This window comes from Corvus cornix, chromosome 13 (genome assembly GCF_000738735.6).
Source record: "Corvus cornix cornix isolate S_Up_H32 chromosome 13, ASM73873v5, whole genome shotgun sequence".
In the NCBI taxonomy this organism is placed as follows: domain Eukaryota; kingdom Metazoa; phylum Chordata; class Aves; order Passeriformes; family Corvidae; genus Corvus; species Corvus cornix.
Window position 1 is genome coordinate 9,869,565 of NC_046343.1, and position 25,377 is coordinate 9,894,941.

Genomic DNA, 25,377 nt, shown 5'->3' on the forward strand with positions numbered 1-25,377 from the left:
TTACAAAGGAGGAATTTGATTTTATTGGTTTTATTCAAAGCCCATGCGTTATATATAAATTCTGAACAGACTTTTCACAGTTCATTAGAGATGTTGTCAAAACTTTGGGTGAAGCTTGTTTCACTTCCCCACCAGTAACAGGAGACATCACAGCCTGGTTGGTTGTTTTAGTTTTATTCGCTCTTCACAACAGTGACCATTTTCAAACCGTATCAGGGAAATCCTCCACTTCACTGGGGAAAGGCACTTGTGAGAAAACAACAGCTGAGCACGTAGTCTGAATTTGGGTCTTTTTAGGTATTAACTTGATATCCCAAGTAGGGTTACTGACAATAAACCCCAACATCTTGCTTCCTGTGGTGTGACCAATTAGCACGTGACGGTGTGTTTGCTAAGGATTTACAAAAAATATCTTTCTCATTTTATCAACAGTCGCTTGGGTGGCAGCTCGTGGCATTTTGCATCCCAAAATATCTGAGAGACCACACACCTCGCATGTACCCCCGATATAGATTTTGGCACTCATGCATCTCACTTCTTGGTAGCTGGTAGCTGTGCCGCTGGTGTCATCTGAGCAATGCACTCCGGCATTTCGGAGGTGTCAATCTCCCGGGAGCGCCGCACCCGGAGCTGCTCAAAGGGCATGACGGAGCACGCTGGGGACACTTGGCAGGGGGACTGCAGGGTGAGAGGCCCTCCTGCAAGCTTTAAGCAGGATGAAATCTCCCTGCCGGCACTGGAAATCTGTCTCAGGGAGGATCATAGGATAAAAACAAAGACATTCAAACCCCGGAAGGAATTATTTTAAACGTCAGCGGGATCTGTAACTCCTGCAACAACATTTGCAATGAAAAAAAATCGGTGAGCATAGCTTCAGTCAAGCCCAGCTTAGCAAGAATCCTGCTAATGCTGCTTCCTTCACCGCTGGCAGCCCTGGCCGGGGCTCCGGCCACTTGGCCAAGCCACCCCCCACCTGATCCAGCAGGTACTGGAGCACTACAACACCAATAGTGGCTCAATCCTGCTGGGTGCTAAGCACTGACCTGACCAAGCCCTTAAGAACATGCTTCATTTAATGGTGTGGGTGCTGGGAGCTCGCCGGGACTTTTTTGTATTTGCAGTACCAGAGCTAAAGTTTTCAGCAACTGCAAGATCCAGTCCTGCACCTGGGAGTGTCCAAGCCAGGCTGGATGGGGCTAGCAGCAAACTGGTCTAGTGCAAGGTGACCCTGCCCTTAGCAGGGGGTTGAAATGAGATGAGCTTTAAGGCTCCTTCCAACCCAAACCAGTCTGTGGTTATGTGATTCTATACCGTCAGACGGGGAAAGGCTCTCAAGCAGCAACACTGGATACAGCTGTTCCTGCCAGTTGAGCTGCAACTCCAAGGACACATCAGCAGCAGCTTGCACTGCTGTCCCCAGTGTCCCTTGCACTTTTTATTGGTCACTGGCAGAGATGGTGGTACCAAGCCAGAGGGGACTGACCTGGCCAGGCTGCTCTGACACTATTTGAAGTGCAGAGATCTACAAATCTATAGGAGGGAAATGGTCAGGCATGGGGGAAGCTCATATGGCAGCTGCCACCCGTTCCTGTGGGCTTGGGGAACATCAACACACATGGGTGAGCTCCTGGTTTCATTCCAGCTCAGTTTAGTTTCCAAAAAAGGATTGTTCAAAACTTATTTATTGCTGGTTTATCCACTACATCCTCCTGCAGAGCCAGCAATGGGAAAGGACAAGCACAGGTGTCCCGAGGGGTTTCAAGATGAAGGTCTTGAAGGTCAGAAAAGCTCAGCCACTCATTTTACAAAATATCTTGTCTCTAGGGGTTTTTGAAATTAGGATTACAAAGAAAGAGGGCTCCCATTTAAACACAAAATATTGCTGGACACTGTATTAAAGCTATTTACATCCTGGTTAAACCGAAGCAGCAGCTTTGTCAATAAACTGAGCCAGCTTTACATCTCTCCTGGTCAGCCCACCACAGTCATGGGAAATCAGAGTTATCTGAACCTGTCACAAAGGAAAAGAAAGAGGTTACAAAGGCATTTTGATCTCTGACACATAGGCTGAACAGCAATTCATTGGGAACGCGGTGTGTCTCCATAGTGAGCTGGTTTTACTTGGTGCTCCTGGCAAGCACCAAGCTGGACCCTCCCTGCTCATGTAAACCAGAAGACGCTGTAGGTGAGGGGGCTTTACAGAGCCTGGAATCTCACCAAAATGAGCCCCTTTGCAGAATAACACAGGCTTTGCATTCTTGGGTTTCATCCAAGAAGAGGTGTCTGATTAAATCACTCACTCTTTACATTTAAATTCCATGGATCAGTTTCATGAAGAACCTGGGCCAGTGACCAAGCTGCCAAGAGCTGGGTCAGAGGTTCACATTTTGTTAAAAACCAGCATCCCAAAAGTGAAAAAATTCTTAAGCTTGTTGCAGATTAATTTAAAAATTAAAAAAAAAGGCTGTCTCACAGGTCTGTTTAGACTGAGCCAGATGACAAATTGGGCATTATTTTGTCTTGTCTTTGACTGAGATTTTGGGAAGATGCAAAAGGAAAAAAAAGACAAATTCTGAATATTCTGGCAATCTAATAAAATCAGGAAGAATGGGTGATCAGGATTTTTTCCAGTGATCATTTAATGTCCCTTAAACAAGGTGACCTGAAGGGCTGATGAGGAAGAGTCTCTGCTGGGAGGCTCAGTTACAGTGAGAGGTGGGATGTCCTGCTCTGGGGGTGGTGGTCTGAGCTACAGGCTGCTTGTCAGCATGTCCTTTCTTTTGGTATATTTTTAGTGGGACTGCCATATATTCACTAAATGCTACAACAAACAGTGTGATACAATGCAATGAGAAGTATTAGAAAATAAAACTGAAGGGAGAGCAATAATTTCACCCTTTACACAGCACCTTTCATTCGTGGGTTACAGTAATCCTTGTAACCCTTGTAAATACAAGACCACCATCAGTTAGGTAATATTATAAACAAATTTTATAAGCTGCTATGTTGAGACATAGGAGCCTACAATTTTTAAAAAATCAAATCTAAAATGAGACTGCCAGGCTCCCATTTAGGTACCAACAGTCTGCTACCCTACACCGCTGAGTTCCTGACCTGCTGCACAGAGAGGAATGAGAGCTGGTGAGCAGTCTCAAAACACTAATTTATTCAGGTTGGCTAAATAAGAGTTTAAAGGCTTCTGTTTTATTTTTAGATCTCAGCCAGAGGGGTGAAGCCACAGGCCCCAACCATATAGCTGGCAGCAAGCTCAAAGAGCTTCATTCTTGATTCCTCACCACTGCAAATCTCAGCATCTCTTTAAAATCTCGTATCTCTTTATAGAGACACTTCCCATTCCCTTATCTTGTAGACAAGCTACAAATAAAGGCAGAGAGAATGGGCCAGTGGTTTGGTCTCCTTAACTCCACTGCCGTGTGAGTAACTAGGGCTGGTGAACACGTTACCTTGCTGTAGACATTAAACCATTCTGGGTGGTGATTCATCTTCTCTGCTTGTAGAGCAACACGTGTCATAAATCCAAAAGCCTAGGGAAAGAGAGAGCAAAGAGGAAAATACTCCACCAGCCAGGATTGGCAAGATTCACTCCAAAATCTCAAAATCTCCTCAAGATGCCCCAGATGGCTGCACCTTGGGTGTGTGTGTGCTGAAGAGGCATTTGAACTTCTCATGCCACTGGTGCATTTCCCAATACAGCTGAAATGATCCCCTACAGATCCTGGTAAATCACTCTGCTCAATGTGACTTAGCCCAGTACTCAAAGCTATTGCTGACAGCAATGATTTTACCTCTGGCATCAGCAGGGATTTTAAATATCCATCCCAAGTCCTCCATCCCCTACTGCATCTTAGAAACGTGCCATTTCTAACTAAGCACCATGCCACAGTATGGCCAACACTGCTTCCAGAAACACACCTCTCCCTTTAACCACTTTGCTATTTATTTTATTGGGGAGAAAAAGGCAGTGGGTGGGTCTGCCCCTCTGCTTTATGAGACATGTTTTCCCTTTAAACGAGTTAAAATATGTTTTCCAATCCTCTGTCCCTGCATGCTCCCCCAGGACACAGGTTTTATCATAGGCTCAAAAGGAAAATAATAGCAGGCCTTTGCCAAAGTACTTAGGAGCAAATCACTGCATTATAAAGAAAATAAGAATGTCCATGCAAATCAAGACTGTAATTATGCAGCGGGGCCGGAAGGGCCTGGGAATGTGAGCAGGACGCCTCCCAGCAGCAGGCTTTGTTCATACCAAGCTCCATCCATCGGGTTCAGGACCTGAATTAACATGCAAAGCTGGAGGAACATCCACGTTACAGTCTGGTTCAGATTATAATACAACAAGCTCCACAAAACCATACCTGATTTAGGTAGGTTTTTAGTGCTAATTTATGGAAGAGAATGTATATAGCCCGCATTCCACCAGGCGATGGCCATTTCAAACAAACATGTGGTCAATGAATAACATATAATGGTTGATAATAGTTTCAAGTCTTTTTCCCTCTCACAAATTGCAAAAACCTTTAAGGAAAAAAAAGAATTGGTGCCTGGATGAAGAATGACTTTATTGGTCGCTTTGCCAGTCAAATGAATGCAAACGTTATAATCAGAGAAAATCATTCCAATGAGGTTTGTCATTTGGAAATCACCAAACTGTCAGCAATTAAAAAGCTTTTTTTCTTTGACCCAAGAGCATTCCAAAATTCAGAAGAATCTAACTTCCCTTGAATCTCTCACTTGGTTTAGTTTTACTTTGAGTGAACAATTACTTTAAAAATTTGCCCATGTTTCAGCAGTACACTTTGAAGTAGAAAGCTGCAAGTTGTGCATCCAATGTTAGCAAAGATTTGCAAAACTTCTCTATTAATAGTGCTGATTTAAATGTTTTTAGCGTGTCCATGGGCTTAATGCTATTTACAACACAGCAATCTGTACACAGAAATGTCCCCAAAAGTTTAAAACAGTGATGTGTCTGCAACCAAAGTGCCTTTATAGAAACAAATAGCAAGGGAAAAAATAAGAATGAATTTATAAAACCCCCTAGCAGGTTTGTGTATGCTCTATTGGTGTCTGTCTGTTCATCCCAGGAACTCGCCCACATACGTACAGACCCGGGTCACACTGCAAACACAGTCACTAATGGTGAGACAGTAATCATTGCTCCAACGAAAGCACACAGAGAAAATTACACAAGCAAATGACTCTTAAAAAATTAATTTGCTCTGTAGACCTTCCTCCACACTTCAGATGACAAATCCCCCTCATCAGTAGACCACCAAATCCCCCCAGTCAGTGCACCAACATGCCATCCCACTACCCCTTCCCCGCTGAGAGTAGAGTCTCCAGCTGAATAAAATGGACATCGGTCATAAAATTTTTCATCCTACCGAAGACTGCTCAACTTGAGACTGTCCAACTCATGAAAAGGAATAAATTCCAGCAGAGAGGACTCTCCCCAGGACACATCCTGCTGCTTGTTGCTCCAGCTGCCCACAACTGTTGCAACCAGAGAAGGACGAAGGCTGCCCGCCTTCGTGCATGCCCTGCTCTGCTCGGAGATGTTCTCCTTCCCTGCACATTACCCACAGCAACTTACTCACTGCATTTTAGTTTATTTTAATTACACACAAAATGTATATCTCTCACTAGGAAAATGAGCTATGGTTCTACTGAGCAATTTCACCAACACAACCTCCATTAAGGTCTTAAATACTTCCTTTGCAAATTAAATGAATTGGAACGCTATTGTTTATGAATCACCTTTATATTTGTAGAGCCTTAACCTTTCTTTGGGAAAATACAACTGGCTCTGGAAGGAAAAGATATTTAGGTTTGGTTAGATATTAAAACACTATTACACAAAATCAGTTTGGACATTTCTTCACGTCTTGAAACTTGATCGGTAATTTGGTCTAATTGGTGATCAAGGAAACTATCTTGTGATCAATTAAAGTAATTACCGCATTCCGGCAACACAACCAACCTTAATTTGAGCAGGAGTCTGCACTTCTTCAACTTTAATTAAAAATAATGAAAATTATTATGCAGTCTGCAGTGCAAGATCATTGTCAAGACTGCACTGGTGGGCAGAGTTTATCAGACCATCACACATTTCTTGATGAAAGTAGGACAAGCACATTCACTCAGTGAGACCCAACACAGTCTTGACTTTCACCCTATTAACAACAGGGATCTGCAGTCCCTTGGCCCCTAACGAGAACTTTTTCTGATTTTTCCTTCAAAAATAAAAAGACAGGAGAAAGAAAGATTTTGTGCATTTTCTAGAAGCCATAAAGAAGTATTAAAAGAGACTTCAGTGGAGTAAATATTATGAAGTATTCTGTTTTTTCAAAAATAGGCATATTAGACACATTTTCAACCTAACCCTTTTAGGACTTCTGGGCTAAAATAGTATCCAGACATACAGGGAACTCCACACAAGTAGATCATGCCACCCAACGGGTGGCAAAGTGCAGAGTCCCTGCAACAAACCATGAAGAGCAATGTAAGTAAGGAGCGAAGCAATCCTGTAAGGACAAGATGCCTTGGGTGCACTGGTACATCTCTTCCCTCTCCTTCCCTTCATGTCTTTTAAGATCAGGAAAGAACGAACTAAAAGCTACTGGTGTTTCAGTTGTAACATCACATCTAAAATGTCTGTTAAATATTAGCAGCCCTACTATGTCTCCATGAGATAAAAATTAGGGCTACTCTTAGAAGAACAAGTTAACCTAAAGAAGTGAAAAAAAAAACCCAGGTAAACTTAAAAAGAATTCAGCTATCTCACAATGTTTTGTGACTGGCCAAGCTGCTCTTGAAACTGATATAATCTACTATCACAAAATAAGACTTAATGTTACTTTTGTTTCCAGAGAATGGGAAAACCAGGGCCAGACACTTTGCTGTCAAAAGTGGGAGGAAAGATGAAATTCCATCTGCCCCTCTGCTCCACACAGCGCTGCACAGCTCCGGGAGAACCGCACAATCCTGGAGCTAATCTGCTATTATTCTTCCTTTCACACTCCTTAAGCAAGGAATCCATTCATCTTAATACTTTTTAAACATGCTGCTTTTGTACAATGCTTGCCAACATTATCTTGATGAGTTATACATCAAAGGCCCACAGGTCGTTGTGTTGTGCTCATACATCACCTACTGCAAGTCCCCCGTGATGGATCACCCCCGTGCATCTCCACAAGAAAGCAGCTGACAGTACTTGACTTGAAAGTGGAGATATATAAGAAAAACAGCTGAAAGGCTCAACAATATAACCATGCACACTTTTTATTTGTTTGTTTTAAAATGAAGTGTGCACTTGGGCTTCTTAAATCCTCTGGACGCCCAGCCAAGGAAAGCATGTGCTAATCACAAGTACATTAAGGTTTCTGCCTCCCATCTGTCATTATAACGCTGGAGGTAGCATTAACCCTGACCTTCTGCAGTGCAAGGGCTACCTGTCTTCCCTTCCCCCGCCACCCAGGCTGCATCTGTACCATTTATCAGTGGGAAATTAATAAATTACTCAGGTTACAGTGACACTGTCATACAGGAGATGACTACACCTCACACGTTTGCTCTCCACTCACCCGAGTAAAAAGTACCCAGGGTACAGCACATATTCTCCTTAGCAGTTTGACACTTGTAACAATAAAATCAAATCATTAAGGTTCACTCCCAAACTCCAGAAGCTTTCATATATCCAGCTGACACTACTACCTAACAGTGAGCTACAAGCCAGAAGATAAAAGGAAAAAGCTCTTTAACGTCAAGCTATTGTAAGTCAGGACCAGCTGCTAGTCACAAGGGCTGTCACGACATTTCCGCTGTGCTCGCAGGAAAAAATTGGAGTTTGTTTTATTTTAATTCTCTTTATTCCATCACTACTTTTATCGTATAAATACGCATAAATCATGCCATAAAGCTACACTCGTTATCTGAAAATGACAACATAGTTAAAACACAAAAAAAGAGGAATCTAACTAGTATTTAGGAAAGTAATGGCAGCAGCACAGAAGGACAGGTATTCATTCACAAAACCACGTGCCCATTTTGGGATTCTTCCCAGCTGGCATCATCAAGCTGCCTGAACTATCCTCAGGGACACTGGATCCACATGGCATTAGATACTTTCCTCCTTTTTTTTGTCTGTGTCTGGATTCATACACAACATAAAACAGGTTAATATCTTCTCATTGCGCTCCCCCTTTTCTAACATCAATCCACAAACAGCGAGGCAGTAATTAAGAATGCAAATAACCATGCACCAAAATAGAGCTAAACTCAGGTTACTCATGTCCTCCATCTCTCTGCTGAGGCTTCAAGTAATGGACAAGGCAGATCAGGCATTGTGCCTACAATTCCCTACTCCCTCCATCCCACCCCATCCTGACATGGGCACCCAGCAGGGTCTGACGGTGAACAACACCTGATGAACCACTGGTAGAAATTTGGTTTTCTCTTCTTTAATAGCTTGAGCAGCAAAATATTGTGAACAGAGGCAACCCTCCCATTCCCCAGCATCACTTGTGACTAGGGAAAGCAGTGCTTTTAATTCTGAAGGATAAGGACACTAATGACGGGAAAGGATGGAAGAATAGTACTACAGACACACTGGCATGGACTGAGATGCCGTTTCTGTCTTCATAGCAATATCTGAAACTGTAAAAACCCCCACAACTCAAATTTCCAACTGAATTGTCAATGCTTTTCTGTGTTTACAATATTCTTTAAAAATCCAGAGCTGACCACTCACATCCCCCATACTTATCTGCATACATCATCGACACAAAAGTGCAATGCTGCTTTACACTCCAAAAAAAGTTACCTATTTACATTCCTATTGCAGTTGTAAACATTGCTCTCTGTGTTAGATGTGCAGCGGAGAACGTGCAAACCTTTACACCATGTTCTCCAAAGAACGCTGTTTCTGTCTCCCAACACTTGTTTACAATTATGTCAGTGAAGAAACCAGCTTGCCAGTTCTATATCAAACATTTTTGACAGCAAAAGCACAAACACTGATCTATTCTAAGTAGTTTGCCACTCTATGTAATCTTGGAAAAGGCATTCTTGCCTTTGATTCTAAAAATGTTTATACTTCATACATTATGCAAATAGTTTTTATATATTAAGAAATAATGCAAGCAAAGATCAAGTTAAATTAAATTCTTCACCAATAACCTTGCCAAAGCACTGATTTTCTTATTAAAAAAATTATTCCAATTTGTTGATCTTACATTGGATGAAACATACTGTAACAATCTTCATAATTTATGTCCTGTTGGGACACTATGATTTAAAGTAACATAATACAGACCAGCATCACTGCTAATCTAAACCACCTGACCAGATAAACAACAGTTTCCCCTTCTCTCTTCACTGAGGGTATTTCTGTTTATTGTCATATGATTTACCAATTTGAAGAACATGAAGAATAACTGGAGGCAGAGAGGAGTGGAGCTGGGAGGCACAGCCTTGCCTCGATGGGGACGTTTCTCGCACAGGTACCGGTACAATGTCAAGAGCCGCAGGAGATGACAGAAGGCAATCTCAGGAATGCTGTCCCAGAAAAGGCCCACACCGCTTGTGGCAAAGGGAAGTTTGCACTCACCCAGCACCCTTTAGACCCAGTGCAGCACTAGACACAACACAGTTCTGACAATGCTTGAGATGCAGCTCTCCAAAGGGATTGGAGTTTAAGGCTTCATCTTCCCAGTTCAGCCATGACCTAAGCTACGACATCACAGAATCAGAATGACAGAATGGTTTGGGTTGGAAGGCACTTTAAATACCATCTTGTTCTAATCTCCTGCCACAGGCAGGAACATCTTCCACCATCCCAGGTTGCTCCAAGCCCCATCCAAGATGGTCTTGAACACTTCCAGGGATTCACAGCTTTCCTGGGCAACCTGTGCCAGTGCCTCACCACCCTCAAAGGGAAGAATTTCTTCCCAATATCCAATCTAAATCTACCCTCTTTCATCTTAAAACCATTAATAGTCATAAAGCAGATGCAAGTGTCATTTGCCCCATCTGAGTTTCAACCGGTTTCAAAGGAAAATTCAAGTATTCTGCTAAGGTCAATGGACACGGATCAGTGCAAGGAAAGGGACTTTGAGGAAAGTAGAGAGCACTGAGCTGCACTTAAATCCTGCTCCTTGCTCTTCTCTCCTCTTCCTCCCAAGCTCATTTAAGTATGCAAAAAACCCTTGTGTACAATCTGTACAACAAACCCCAACCTGGTCTTTTCTAAGCCTGTTTATATCAGGATTTTAACAACCGCTGAATTTAGGCCTTCTTTCTCTTACTGGTAATAATAAAACATAAAATGTTACATGTATTACCTTCTTCTTCATCACATCTTGACTTTTCCAGCAGCCTCCATGCTGAAGATCTTTATTCCTATTCTCCTTTTTATTATAATAAGCGATTGCACCATGGCTTTCATGAACAGAACACAGAAAATATTCTTGGTGATTTAATGAACACACTTCACACCAAAATTAATCACCTGTTCCACCAGAGAGATTTATAGACTTGATGGAGTAGAAGTGAGAGAAAATGGAGATGTCTTAAGGCAGCATAAAAACTTTCTGGAAGTGATAAAAGTTTCAATGTCAATACAACCATATTAGAAAATACATTAGTTTGTTTATAGGTAGATAAATATAATTTTAGTTGCCCATAACAACTTCTGCAAAATAAGTAGATACCCTAAATCCCAAGCAAACCTGGAACTAGGTCATGTGGTATTTGTGATGCATCATTTCATATTGAAATATTCAAAATAAATGCTTTTATTTTTCCTTTTTTTCCCCCAGTCCCTCAGCACTTATAAACATAGACTAATAAATATTATTTTATTTATTAAAAGTTGTAGATCTCTAAATTACATTTTCCAGAAAAAATGAGGGCAATAATCCCAGGTTTCAGGACTGAACTAGAACATGGAAGAAATCCTCCAGCCTTGTCAAAAGCTCAATGTGGCTCTCCACCTCCCAAGCCATTTTTGTGTGCTTTGTGTTAAAAAATGTAATACAAAGGTTGCACTTAGGAGGTTTGCACCAAATAAAACAGCAATTTCAAGAAACATGACTTTTTAAAATGAGCTTTTTGCACCCTACCTAAAAACATGAAATAACACGGTGAAGTCCCCATTTACTGAGCACCTGCTAAAGTAATCAGGCACTTAATATAATAAATTCTCTTGGCTGCACAACTGAAAGAACAATGATAATTTGACTTGTTAAAGCTAATGTTTGGTCCAGCAAATCAAACCCTTGGCTGTACTGTAGTAAAGCCATCACACAAACCACTATAAAATAAAGTAGTAACAACGTGCAGGGAGTCCCCAGTTCCAACCTTCTGAATTCAGACACCTGAGCCCTCTGCTAAAGCAGAGGGCAATGAATCATCCTTGACAGCACAGTGCCAGTCCATGACATGAAGGTATCATAAACCAGAGCAGATCAGAATTAATTTAAGTGAATGCTCCACTTTTAAAAGTTTCTCAAACCCTCTGACTTTTATGCAGTGCAGGTATGGTGTAGAAGAACAGAGGAGTTCATTATCCCATCACGCCGCATTTTGGATGAAACAGATTTGACTGGAGCAGAACAAAATATTCTGCTATTTTCCCCAATGTTTGTTTTCACTCATACGTGAAGGAATGATTTCATTCTGCAGACATGAAAGTGAAGTTCACATGCCATCCCTGCTGTTGATAACACAGGGATGCTCAGACAAAATTCTCCTTGGTCTTTTGGCCAAGATTACACATACTATCAGTTTAATATCCAAGATCTTCTCTGCTGAGCATCCAAGGGCAATCATATCCTGCCTCTGATAATCCTCTAAATCTCTGCCATTTATGATCCTAAGAACACATCAAAGAATGATAAGAAAGGCTTTGCTTTATGATGGATTAAGGGAAGAAGTTGGTCTCATGACCATTTCATCTTCCACTATCCTGTCAGCTTTTTTGGTTTAGTTTGTTTTTTTAAAGACAAGTTCAGCAATTCAAACATGCAACAGAGAAAACACGATGGAGATATGAGGAATTTGGACAGGTCTTCCCATCATTCTCTTGGCCAAGCCCGAAGTTAAAAAGATCTAGAGATTTGCAATAAAGCAAACTAAGGACCATTTACTGCAGATCCAGTCAGGGAATCGTTTCACTCAACTGCTGAAGGTGTCCTACTGTACTGTCAGAACAGATTTTAATGTTTGGCCACCTTTTATAGTAGAAGAGTTTAGGCGATACGCAGGGGCAGTGAACTCAGGAGGAGACTTAGCTGGGCCAGCACTGGCAGGCTGCTAATTTATATTGCACCATAAAATTCAAATGTTATTTTCCAAAAGAACACATTTAAAATCTAGAAACAACAGAACACTTGGGAAAAAAAGAGTAGGACAGACCAAGCATCCTCCCAGACAAGATGGGGCATCCTTCAAGCTCCGCACAGTTGGGCCCCTTGCCTGGTTTGCCATGCCCACTGCTCCCTCTGGGATCTGTAGGTCACCTCGACCTGAGCTTCATCTCCTGTCTCTGCTATTTGGAAGCACAGCTGGAGCAGGTCACAGAGAAAAGGATAAAAGCAGCTACACTAAGTTGTGTTATTAAGGACACGGCTCACCTAACTGCCAACAATTCAGATACTCAACCTGCACTTCACATTATCCACTGTCTTCAGACCCCTTCTTATGCTCCAAGCACATGCCTAGAAGTGACAGAGTATGTTCCATGAGCAATATTTTGAGAAGTTCCATGGGGTTTTTGTTGGTTGTTTTTTTACCAGAACACAAGGGCTTCTCTGGGCAACCCACGCTGCTTGTACATTGGTACACCTGGAAACAGGGACACAGGCTCAGGAGGGGAGGCAAATAGGATTTCTGAGTTCTCCAGTGAACATCAAATTTCTTTTAGAAATTCGTATGAGCCACAAAGGGAAACCCTTTGTAGAACTCTTGTTTTTTTTGTTAGATGGGGCATTACAAGATGCATGCATAAACCTAGCATTCTGGGCTTGTACAGTTAACAGTATTTTAGCTTACTACAAGCACCCACCCATTGTAACACAGACTAAATGTTCCCTCGACCAGGGACACCTTGGACATACACAGACATATATTTAACTGTCTGTTGTTATTCTCATCTCAGTCTGAGGAAAATCACAGTAGATCATGCAATCAGGACTTTTTCCTCTGATGCTAGGAATAAATAACATTTTCCTACAAAGCATCCTTAGCAATAAATAAACCCAACAGTGCAGTGCTGACTCAGCACAGGGCTTCCCACTCATCACTGTGCTCCCACCAAACCCCTCCAAGACATCACAACCAGCTTCATGTTTATCCAAAATGACTTTTCATCTCAGCCAAACAAAACTAAAGGAATAAAGGGCAAGCGGAAGAAAGGAAGCTCTCCCCCCAAAAAACCCATGTGAAGTAGGTTTGTAGCTTTATAAAAGAGGGCTAAAAAACCTCCACATGCCTTGCCCTGATAAACCATGGCCCTGCCAGTGGCTTTTCAGAGCAGATGTAACGTTTTAGCCAAACGTGATTGTTTGTGAAAGAAATAATTCTGATCAAAACCCAAAATTGCAGCCAGCAGAAGAGCTGCACTTCATCACGCTAATCCACCCTGACGGGGAGCGGCGAGCGGAGATTCCTACTGCGAGAGGAGCAGATGCGAAAGGTCAGCACTGGCCCGTGACTTCAAACCCCTTAACGTGTAAAACAGTGTGCATTAAAGCCTGAACCGGCTCACGGTGGGATTAACGGATGTCCGCTAAGTGGGTTTGATGTGCTTTTGGTGAGTAATGGTTAATTTTGAAATAGGGGCGTTGTAGTTTTATTTTAGTTTATTCTGCCAGCCGGAGTCCATTTTTAATTACAGCTGCAGAGAATAATATCCCAAAGCACGTCGCTCCTTTGTGGGAGTATGAGAAGGTGAGAGCTGCCAGTGCTAAAGGCAATTTACGGTTTGAAACCATAGGCAGGCGTTGCTCCAAAAGCAAGGAGATGCAAAAGGTTAAACAACCAGGATTGCATTTAACCAGCATCATTCCAGTGCCCCCATAAAAATAAATTTTACTGCATAAAGGAGTTTCTAGAAACCAGTTTTCCTTAACTGAAAAGATAAGAACATTCACTGAGTAACCATCTTCAAAAGAGGCACTCATACTTGCATATTCCCAAATGAAGCTATTCGACTGAATTCAAACCCACTGAATTTTCCATTCATTTTTCAAAGGTGTTTTATCATGGAAAGTGCCAAAACTGTAGCTAAAATTAGGTTGACCTGCTCCCATTTGCTCTCTTTGAGCACTGTCCACATGGGTGTAAGAACATTTGTTCTGTTTAATTGAAAAAATCAATTTGTGCAGCTGGAAAAAAAAAAGGAGAAATATTTTTTTTTTGCTACAAATCTACAAGACAGCTTGTGAGATCCAAAAGGCATTTTGACAAATAATTTCTTTTGCATTTTCAGATCAATGCATGCAACAAACATTAAGACAAATGCTGCAATAATTTTTACTTGAGTGATAATAAATCCATCTGTTACAAAAAACATTTGTATTGGAGCCAACTGGAGAGCAGCCCAAAGGTCAACCGGGCAGATTTTAAGCAGTGGAGTGCATAAAAGGAGATACAACAGGTCTACTGAGGGGGGAAAATTCAGCAATTAGAAACACCACACCCCAATAATTATAAACAATAAAATAATGGTTTATTTTAGGGAGAAATATGACTTAGCTCATCAAGAAAATGAGTATCCCAAATTACAGTTAAGTCACAAAAAACCCCAAAACTGATGCAAACTCTACCACAACCAGGATGCGACATTTTGCATGATGAAGGACATATGACCACTCTTGAGTCTTCAATTTAAAGATAATTATTTTTATTTAAATATGATTAATATCATGACATTTTAAATAACCCTGGTGGCCTGGTACCACTGGCAGTGCCATGATGAAATTATACTGGTGACATGGGTACTGTAACAGCACTTGTCACAAGCAGGTGGGACACAAGGGTGGTGGCCTCTACACACACAGACCCTGGCAAAGAGGAGATGGGACACTTCACAGCACAAAGATAAACCATCACCTAAAGGGGCTACAGGAGAGACAGGGAGGGACTTCTTACAAGGGCATGGAGTGACCGAACAAGGGGCAATGGCTTCAAAGTGACAGAGGGCAGGATCAGATTGGATATTGGAATGAAATTCCTCCCTGTGAGGATGGTGAGGCCCTGGCACAGGTTGCCCAGAGAAGCTATGGCTGCCCCATCCCTGGAGTGCTCAAGGCAAGGTTGGATGGGGCTTGGAGCAAACTGGGGTAGTGAAAGGTGTCCCTGCCCAAGGCAGAGGTTCGGAATCAGATGAACTCTGAGATCCCTTCCAACCCAAACCATTCTAGGATTTGTACACTGCAAGCCATGATGGCCGTGAGAAGAAAATAAATACCTTATTTCCCAACTTCCAGCAGCAAGGATTTAATTTCTTCCTAGACACAACCAGATCACACATTTCTACCATTTACAGACCTCCAACTTTGCACAACTTCTCACCACTGACTGCCAATTAACTAGAAGCATCACTGGATACAGAACACACTGATCAGAGCACCAGTGTCATCTCCTCCTTCCCCAAGGCCAAGGAAGGAGAATCATAAGCTTCCAAACAAGCTATCTCCCTGGAAGCTCTCATTTCATTTCCCCCAGACCCTGCACTACCTTTGTCCCACAGGCAGTGCCAGGCAGTGGCGCGGGCAGGTGGATCATGTCCAGGTCCCACAGCTGCACTCTGACCTGCCGACTCAGAGGCGAGACTCTTATTTACTCAGTCGATCCCAAGAATAAACTCAAGGAAGGTGTGACCATCCAGGAATCATATATTTTTACTATGTTCTGCTCTGAGACACTTGATGCAGTTCACTGACTGTGTTTCAGCCTCAGGTTAACTTCTGCCAGTCCCAAAAACTTCACTATCAGTTTCTAATAAAGGAAAATGTCAACAGGCAAATACGCCAGAAATTCATTATTTTCAGATACAAAGATATTCTCAACTCTGTAAACCCACTCATAAATAATTCTGATTTATTGTAAATCTGTTATTGTATTCATAAATGCTGGGAAGTTAGTGAACAACATAACTACCAACAAAATATTTTCATAACTTTGCAGGTGCACAAATCACAGCATATGGGAGAGGACTCAAAGGATAATGGAAAATGAAGCAGTTTCAGAAAGCCTATATGAAAACCAGCACCTACCTAGGTGGATAGAAAAATAATTTATTTTCAGTCGACAGGCAATCAAATGCAAAACTCTAGCAGAAGGAGCAGGCAGAGCAATACTACATTAAAAATAGCAATTCCCCCCAAAACGTACAAAAATGAGTCCAACTTTCGATCAGCAGAAGTGACAGTCGGGCTGAAACTGCTCAGGCTTTGAGGTTAAACACAACTGACACAGGCTGCACCTGAATCCAATCACTCCTTGGGCTCTGAGAAGATTCACACGCGAGGACTAAATTTGTCACAAATGGGTTGGTTTCCGATCCTCCTGTAGCCGACTTGCTTTATTCTGACCCCCATTTAACAAATCAACTTAATGGGCACTGGGAGTGCTATAAAACTTAACAATGGAGTGATTTTAACTTTTAAAATATAGTTATGAAGCAAAATGTTGGAGAGCTCCTTCAATACTGGAAATCAAATTAAAACTAGACATTTTTTAACAGTCTTGACAGATATAATCCTAGTTACCATGTAAATTTATGGTAAGCTGCTGTGATATTAGCCACAGGTGCTACTTTTAATATATGGCTTGCATCTGGCTGGGAATAAAATATCTCAAGAGGACTGAAAATGACCTCACTATCAGACAATGGAGAAGAAAAAAAACACAAGACCGCTGTGGCATATAAAAAGCTGGAGATGTGGTCCACAACTGAATATTTACCATAAAATTCATTTTAACTCTGCAGATTGTAAGTTAAAGGATATTATGTTTTCAATACATAAAAGGCGTGGACCTTTTTTAGACAAACAGCCAAAAGATTAAGTACATAAAGTGGCAATGAAATACACTGCCTATATGTATAAAACCAGTTTTTCCAACCTTTGATGAATGTAGAAAACAAAGCAATGTGCCAGGAGTAGAAAAAAGGAAGGATGGATACAGATTATATTGCAGGGACTGGCACCAAGTACTGCCATCAAAAGAAATCAAGAGTATGCATTGCATATCCCACCAAATTCGTTCGGATGTGTAACTGGGATCACACAACAAGAACCATCAATTTAAAGGGACAAAACTGAGCATGCCTCCCTACAGCCAAAGGAAAAAAAATTGGCATCACCAGGAGGGAGAAAAAAAGGCATGCTCTGTCTGATTTTTTTTTCCCAGATTGCAACTAAGAGAGATATCCAATCTGTAAAGGAAACGCAAATTGAGAATAATAATTTATTTAATATTCCTAGATTTTTTGCACATCTTTAAATATGTTCTCAAAACTCAAGACAAAAATTGCACTGAGACACTTCCATACCGTCCCCTCTACTCAGGCTCATCTTCCACCTCTGTTCTCTTACCCCAAAAGACAAAAAATGTATCTGAAATAGCTTTCAGACTCTTAGAGCATTTGATTTCCTGTCATTTTAGAAAACTACATTAGAGGTCTTATAGAGACTTCCTATATGATATTTTTTTTTTAAACAAACTTAATTAAAAACTTACCCTATAAAAGAAAGCAGCTGTAAATGCTGAACCTGACCATCAGCAAACTTGCCCACCTTTGTAATTTCCTAACTGCATTTGCTGCCTTGGTGTGATTACCTACGGAAACGCAATCACACAGGCAGTTGCCCCTTAAACCCTCTGGTCAAATCCAACCAAGTTTGACGAGAGACATGGAAGTCTCAGAGCTAAGATGTTCCTGCAAATTCAGGCAAAGTGAGCAGCTGGATACAGGACCCAAACAGAGCACTTTGCATCCTGCACTCACACCCCTTCACAGCTGCTTGCCCAGCCCAGGACTGGGCTTGAGATGAATCTGGGAGAAATTCACATCTTTAAAACAGGCCTATCCTCTCTTCCAGATCACTGCTCTCAAGGTGAACTCACCTGGAATGCTGGGAGAAGTTACCAGCATGATCTGGAGGCATAAATTAACTTTCTATCCCAATTACCAATTTTGTTTGAGCAGACTGGAAGCAGAGGGCTTACTCCACTGGAAGAAAACCATTTTGTTTCAGTAGCACAAAGATCTGAATGGATGAAAGTGTCCCTTCGTGATGCTACACCATGGCCTGAAAGCCTCACCAGTCGCTCTTCTCTGCCCTGCCGCCTGGAAGAAGGGCCCCAGAGAAGCTCCCTGATGTGTCTGTGAGGTTTGTAGAGGCCCACGAGCACCCAGGTGCATAGCAGGGATTGAGACTTGCCACAGAGTGCTCCAAGCCCACCGCCTCTCCAAAACCTCGCTCACAGACATTCCTGCCAAGCACATGTTCCTTGGGAAAAGTGACTCAACCTGGGTGCTCTTGAGCAAGTGCACCCCACTGAGGGTCCTGAAGGTAAAAGACTCCAGTGTTAACTCATCACTGCCTACCTGCCACTCCAGAGTGGCAATAGCTCAGGGCAATTGCAAGGCATAAGGAGGAATGGATACATTGGCGGCATCAGCACAGCTCTTCTGGACACAGCACTCTCCTCTACAGCTGAATTGTGTCTGCCCCTACCACAGGTGTATTTTATTTTATACAAGGTGCAGAACACCCACCCACCAGAAGGCTACCTCACATAATGGGAACATACAGCCAATGCCATCCAGTCTCCCAGGACTGGTGCTTGGTGGGCATCCACAGCAACAAAACCAACAAAGGCCTTTCAGTAGTAACCCCAGGCTGGTTTTCAGCTTATTTCAGAGAACTGTACCACCAAAGCCCATTTTCATGAAAATGTATCTTCAGACTAACAATCACCGTCAGTGCTTTCAAATTCTGGGTTACAAACTAATTCCCTGAGCCAGAAGTGTCATTAGCTTGTCAGCCTTACAAAGGCAGCTCACTGCTGATCGCTTTTAACTGAGCTAATCTCAGCCTGAAAGCTTCAGGAATCTAAATAACTCTCGTTTCACAGAAGTTTCATTTCATTCTCATGCTGAAAATAATATACATAAACCAAGCTCATGTCTACACATTTGCACAACTTTATAATAAAAGTTGTGTTTATATTCTTAACATCTGTGGACATACACAGACTTTGTAAACCTGGCATAGATTTTGAAGCCACAGAATTTTCCATGCATCATGAACATTATCTGCAAGAAGCAATAAAAAAAAAAAAGCAATGAATACATTAATCATACCGATATCATCTGCAAAACATAAATTTGAAATACCTTTCATGTCAGCTCAACTACTTTTTTTGTATTTTTGGGGGTGTTTTTTTTTTCCACACCTGATTTTATACCATCTGTAAAAGGGCAGCAAGAAGATCACAGAGGAAATGACATTTCTCAGTCCTCTGACTTTTTACTAAACACTTTAAATCCTGTACATAGAATATTTACTACATTAAATGAAAGCAGTTGTACCTACGAGTCCCATTTTTTCATTGCAGGACTAAATTCTCCCAAAGTACAAGGCAGGTATACCTCCACTTTTGTCATTTGTTTCCTAGGTTGTAGTAAACACAGTATTTACTAATAGTCATTATAAATACAAGTGTATGTGCATAATTTAATAAAATTAAGCTTACATGCATAATTTTAATTTATTTTCAGCTTCAACTTATCGAAAGGCAAATACCTGCTCTCTAATACCAGGTAAGGATCTAATGCCCTTGGGATCTGCATGTTGAGCCTGCTCCTGGACTACGGGAACAAGAATGACTTCTGCACTCTGCAATTCAAAGGGGACACTGCAATAAATCCATAAAAATCAACAGGTGAAATTCTGCCCTTAGATACTTGCATCTAAGCTTGATACAACCAGAACTGCCCACAGCACGCACCCGCGTGGCTTTTTCTCCCAAGTGGGGGCAGAAAGTTCCGTTTTGAAGCCAATTCCCAGCCTCTGCTCTCATTTCTGCCTTACATCCATGAAAGCAGCTAAGAATGAAAGACACTGTTCTAATATCTCCCAAACAATTGAAGTGGTCATTTTTTAAAGTACTCCTCCTACAACTACAGGTACTAGAAGTATAAACATATAGTTCATCATTTACCAATAAGCTTATTTAAATATACTCAACTTCCTATACTGGTATGTGTTCCATTCGCCTTCAAACCAGGAAGACATATGGATATCTATCCATGCTGTAAGATAAATCTACACCGTCAAAAAAAAATACAACTTTGTCCATTTTTGTCAAAGCAATGCGTTTTCCAGATATCTGCTGGTGCAGGACACTGATTTGTCTCCTTACCTGTCTGTTGGCAGACAGGGACTGTCTAAATCCATCTGATCAAACCAATTTACTCATTTACAGTGAGCAAAACCGCTTTTTAATTAACTTTGGGGGCAACCTCATTTCTAGTTGTGCTGAACCAACAAAGACTTTGACCATAACCAGGCAGAGATGCCATTTCATGAATATTAAAAGCCAGGAAACCTCAACTCTTCCAAGGGTCACTTCTATCCCACCGGTGTCAAATGCGCCTTGTTCCTGGTTGCTTCAGCCCCCACCTGCCTGCACATCTCACCAAGGCTTCCTGTGAGCTCCCTCTCATGGGCTTCTCCCCTTCACTGCCCTCTGAATGAACTGATTTGGTTCTACTTGCTCTACATTAACATTCAGGTTAAAAATGTACTCAGGGCTCTGGACATGCTCCCTGGACCAGCACTGTCCTGCTCAAGAGCTGGATTTTCCTGCAGTTGTTTTCTCTTTTGCTTTCACCCAGCGCAGAGGGGCTGGGATCACCTCACCCGCCTTCTCTCTATACTGCCTCGGCTTTCCTTACTGTGACAACTACTGAAACAGAGAAAAAAAGAGCCAGCGTTACAAATCGTTGTTTATACAGCCCACTGTGGTTTCCTAAAACATCTTGTTCTGGGTTTAGGCAAGGCCATATAAATAAACAGCTCACAGCACAGCTCCTGGTCCCTACACACACCAACAAACCCATGGCATCCCCAAACTGGAGCTTGCCGTGTCCCTCCACAGTGAGGGCAAGAACCGGCTCAGTGAGATCCATCAACCCAAAAAACCCCTGGGAATTCTCTCCCTCCCAAGAAAGAACTCACCCCTCCCTCAGAAATAAAACAAAAGGGAAATTCATGCTCTAGGAACGTGACTTTTTCTAAGCAACATCATGATTCCTCAGAAGAGAATTTTCAGGGGAAAGTAAGATGAATATGGATCTCAAAACAAATTCAGTATTTCTAAAACAAGTTTGTAACTGATGTCCGAGACATATGCGAGAGAGATGCGGCTCAGGATCCTGTCTCCAAACAAAAACCCAGTGAGGTAAATAAAAACCAGCACTCTGTGTGCCAAAGACACTGCAAGATCAGCTATTACAACTCAGTCAAGGATATACCAGAACTTTGTCTTCCTGCTTAAAAGGTGAAACGCGTCCTATTTTCCCCTCCTTACTCGCTAAAAGTTTCTGTTCTTTCTTATATTTACCCATTTTTCTCATGTATTTCCCTGACAAAGATCATCCCCACTGCCCATCAATTATGTATTTCCAGCATTTACTTATGAGTGCTAGTAATGAAAAAAAAAAAAAGAGGATCAAATACTGCTTTGTCTGATTCCACAATACCAACCTTGACCCTGACCTGAATATTATAATTGAGAAACTGTCATATTAGAACAAATCTACTTATCAACTACAAAATGGAATTAATTTACTCCACCTAATGAGATCAGAATCTGAGAGCAATTCATCAGGACAAATCCAAGAGGATTTGGCCCCACCAGGATACTCCCAAACTTCTGAATATAAGTATTTTCCCATCAGGACCATATGGAAATTAAAGCAATTACATTTCTTTTATATTAAAAGCAACATACAACAATCATTACCTGATTAAAAGTTTTGAAATTGAACTCCTTGTAGATGGCATCTCTTTCTCCCAGCTCAGACCAGCCTGAAGCTTTGAGATCCAGTAAAACTTGGTTCCTTTCCTCTGTTGTCAACCAGTGAGACTGGGAGGACTATTGAGCGGAAAAAAATAAAGGCATGGCACGAGTGAGGCTGAGGTTCTCTTTTGTACAACAATAAGAAAACCACACGATGAAATTGTGGTGATGTATTGTGCAAAGGTGAGGATGTAGAAAATTCACTGTGCAGTTTCTTACTGTTTGTAATTTCTCAGACCAGTTTAACCTAAACCAGCCAAACCCTGCCATTTCTCTTTGGGCAAGTAAATTTGGCTAAGTGCTTTTTGTGAAAAGCAACAAGCTCTTTCCCAGGAATGAAGATGGACACCAGCGTACCTGCACCCTTGGTCATCTGAATTATGCAGATGTTTTAACACCACATTTAATTTTCAAATATTCCACTCTGTCTGATAATTAAGGGATGATTTGTATTATCTGATAAATGTACAATTATAAGGCTAAAAGAGATATCAGGAAATACCTATTTCAAAAGGGAGAAGAAAAACAGGAGATTGCATTCTACCTACTTTGTATTTTATGTTTTTAAGAAAACAGGAATGGACTTGAAGACAGCAAAGACTGTGGAGTTCTACAAGGAACAAAGAGCTTTATAACTAAATTAAAAGGAAAAAAAAGACAATACAGACACAATTATAAGAAGTTTGACATTACTGGTAAAAGCACTAGATTCTGCAAAGCACCAGTGTTTAAGTATGGCGTACTTGAAGTGACAGGAGTCCTCCTGATGCCACTGGGAGCACAGACACAACAGATTAACACTCTGCTTATATATATGCTACATATCTGAATCAGGGGCTGAACCACGCACAAGGCCAGAGCCAAACACAGAGGAATGTTCTGTGGGGCCTTTGGAAGAGATTTGATACCTTTTCTAGAAGCAGGGACTAAGAGCATGAGCCCTTCCTCAGATGATACATTCTGAGAGATGGGTCTCAGACTCTCATGATAAAGGCAGTGGTTTAGAGGGAAGAACCCTTCTCCCCAGTACAGCTACATTCAGATTGTTTTAGTCTTTCTTTTAGCAGCTGGCCCAGCTTTGTGAGGTCCTCCAGAAAGGCCGTTTTTCTCCAGGAGTTCACTCAGACATGGGAGGGCAGTGAGGACCTGCCGCCAGCTCAGCAGCTCACAGGATTTTTTACCTTTGCCAGCCGGTGCTCCAGCGGGAGCCCCGGTGCCACCAGATGGGGCTGTGAGTCTGAGCAGAGCAGGAATTAACGCGATTAATGCGACCTGAGCAAGGCCTTAAGATGCAGGAGGACCAAGGAGCAACATTTTCATCAACAACATAGGATAAAAAACCCCAAATGAGGTAAATCAATCTAACAGCATCACTGTTGCTATTTGTGTTTAGGGGGACAAAGAGATGTAACGAGAGATGGGTTTTACAGGTCCCAAACCGAACTAATTTAGGCTCTTTACACTTCAAATACAACTCTGGGCTTGCAAGAACACAAATTTCAGATTTGTCATTGCTGTAACTGCAGTTGTAGGCATGAATTTCTTACATTCTTTTTTTTTTCAAGCATATACAAAAATCACCAAAGCCAAAGGCTGTCTTGAAATGCACTGTTTTATGTGGCACAAGATGAAATTACTCTGCGAATGTACAAAAAGTCATAGGGGTGGGTGTTTTATTTGAGATAGCAAAGTCCAGGATTGCAACCAGGATGCAACACAAAGTCCACTTCTCTGACTGGCACAGACATGTCCTGTGCCAACTCTGGGGACACTGTGGTGTCTTCCTGACACCTCACATGACACATGGCCATTGACAAGACAATGCTGTGACTTGAAATTTGATCACAGAGTTTTTAATAGCAATATGGAGACCAAGTTTGATGCAGGCCCTGGTGAACACCGAGCACATTTTGCATTGCGGAGGCCACATCCTGAGTCAGCTCCTCGACACATCATGATGTTCAGAAATGTAGCAGAAAGCAGCTTGTACAAGGAAAAAGATAAAGTGGGAGATTCCGATTGCGTTTCCACGCTCATACCCCTCAGCAGCACGTCAAAGGCATGGCCAGACCCCCAGGGAAGCAGGAACGGGCGCCGGGTGCCAATGCTGACCGAGCACCCGAGGTGTTGGCACCTGACTCACACTCGGGTCAAGGGGCGGTTGGGTGGTGCGCTTGACCCAGGGATCAATAACGTTTGTTTGGAGGAAGCTCAGGGAAAAAAGTCATTACATAAAAATTAAAACTAACTCTCATGCCTGAGGGGCGAGGGTTGAACCCTGCACTTGCTGTTCATTATTAGCTTTCTGTAAAATAATCGGCCATGAGGTGGGATGGCGGGGGGACACAGGGAGAATCACAGAACGATTTGGGTTGGAAGGGACCCTACAGCCCATTTTATTCCACCCCCTGCTATGGGCAAGGGCACCTTTCACTAGACTAGGCTGCTCCACGCCCCATCCAGCCTGGATGAACATTTTCAGGGATGGGGCAGCCACAGCTTCTCTAGGCGGCCTGTGCCAGGGCCTCACCACTCCCGTGGGGAAGAATTTCTTCCCGATATCCTATCTAACCTTCTATCAGTGTGAAGCCATTCCCCCTTATCCTTTTCCTCCACGCCCTTGTCCAAAATCCTCTCCATCTCTCCCCTAGCCCCTTCACGTACTGAACGGTGGCAACCAGATCTCCCCGGAGCTTCCTCCAGGCTGAGCAATCCCCATTCCCCCAGGGCCGGGGACTGACCCGAGCCCGCGGCCTGTCCGTGAGGGGCCCCTCCGCCCCGCGCCCCCGGCCTCAGCCCCAGCCCGGCCCGGCGCGGTCCCCCTCACCCTCACCCTCACCCTCACCCTCACCATGGCCGCGGGACTCCCGGCGCCGCCCGCCAACCGCCGCACTCCCAGCAGCGCCCGCCGCAGCCCGGCCCCGCCGCCCGGCATGGCCCCTCCGGCCCGGCCGGGCCCGCCCCCGCCGCGCCCCGCGGGAGGAGCCGCAGCCCGCGGCGGAACCGGGAGCTGCGAGCGCGCCGGGAGCGGGGGAGACGGGGGGAGAGAGGAAGGGGAGCTGCCTGCGCCGCAACAGCCGCCCGGGGCGGCGGGTGTACCGACAAAGCGGCCATCGGTCAGCAACGAGGAGGCTCAGGCACCGCATGGCTCTGTGCAACTCCCTGGAAGGAGGTTGGATTGGGGGGAGACCGATCTCTTCTGACGTGCCTGCAGTGAGAGGAGCAGAACTGGCCTAAAGCTGAGATAGGAGGATTCAGATC

General features: G+C 42.9%; 1 protein-coding gene across 2 annotated transcripts; it reads right to left on the reverse strand.

The window, feature by feature from the left end:
• PCBD2 (pterin-4 alpha-carbinolamine dehydratase 2) lies at positions 1–25,047 on the reverse strand. 2 transcript variants are annotated; one of them, XM_039559636.1, is made up of 4 exons: positions 24,968–25,047; positions 22,060–22,191; positions 3,465–3,545; positions 1–2,011 (listed from the first exon to the last, which is right to left on the reverse strand). In XM_039559636.1, the coding sequence occupies exons 1-4, from the start codon at positions 24,968–24,970 to the stop codon at positions 1,916–1,918; spliced, it is 312 nt and encodes a 103-aa protein (XP_039415570.1). In that variant the 5' UTR covers positions 24,971–25,047; the 3' UTR covers positions 1–1,915. The 2 variants fall into 2 exon arrangements, with proteins under 2 accessions (XP_039415570.1, XP_039415569.1); XM_039559635.1 differs by having other exon boundaries at positions 24,962–25,003.
• Between the last annotated feature and the right edge of the window lie 330 nt (positions 25,048–25,377).

Coding starts and splice junctions, on each gene's coding strand:
- PCBD2 (XM_039559635.1), bottom strand. Junction 3,546..22,059: donor ATTTCAAAACTTTTAATCAG/GTAATGATTGTT, acceptor CTCTTTCCCTAG/GCTTTTGGATTTATGACACG. Junction 2,012..3,464: donor GGTTTAATGTCTACAGCAAG/GTAACGTGTTCA, acceptor CCTTTGTGACAG/GTTCAGATAACTCTGATTTC.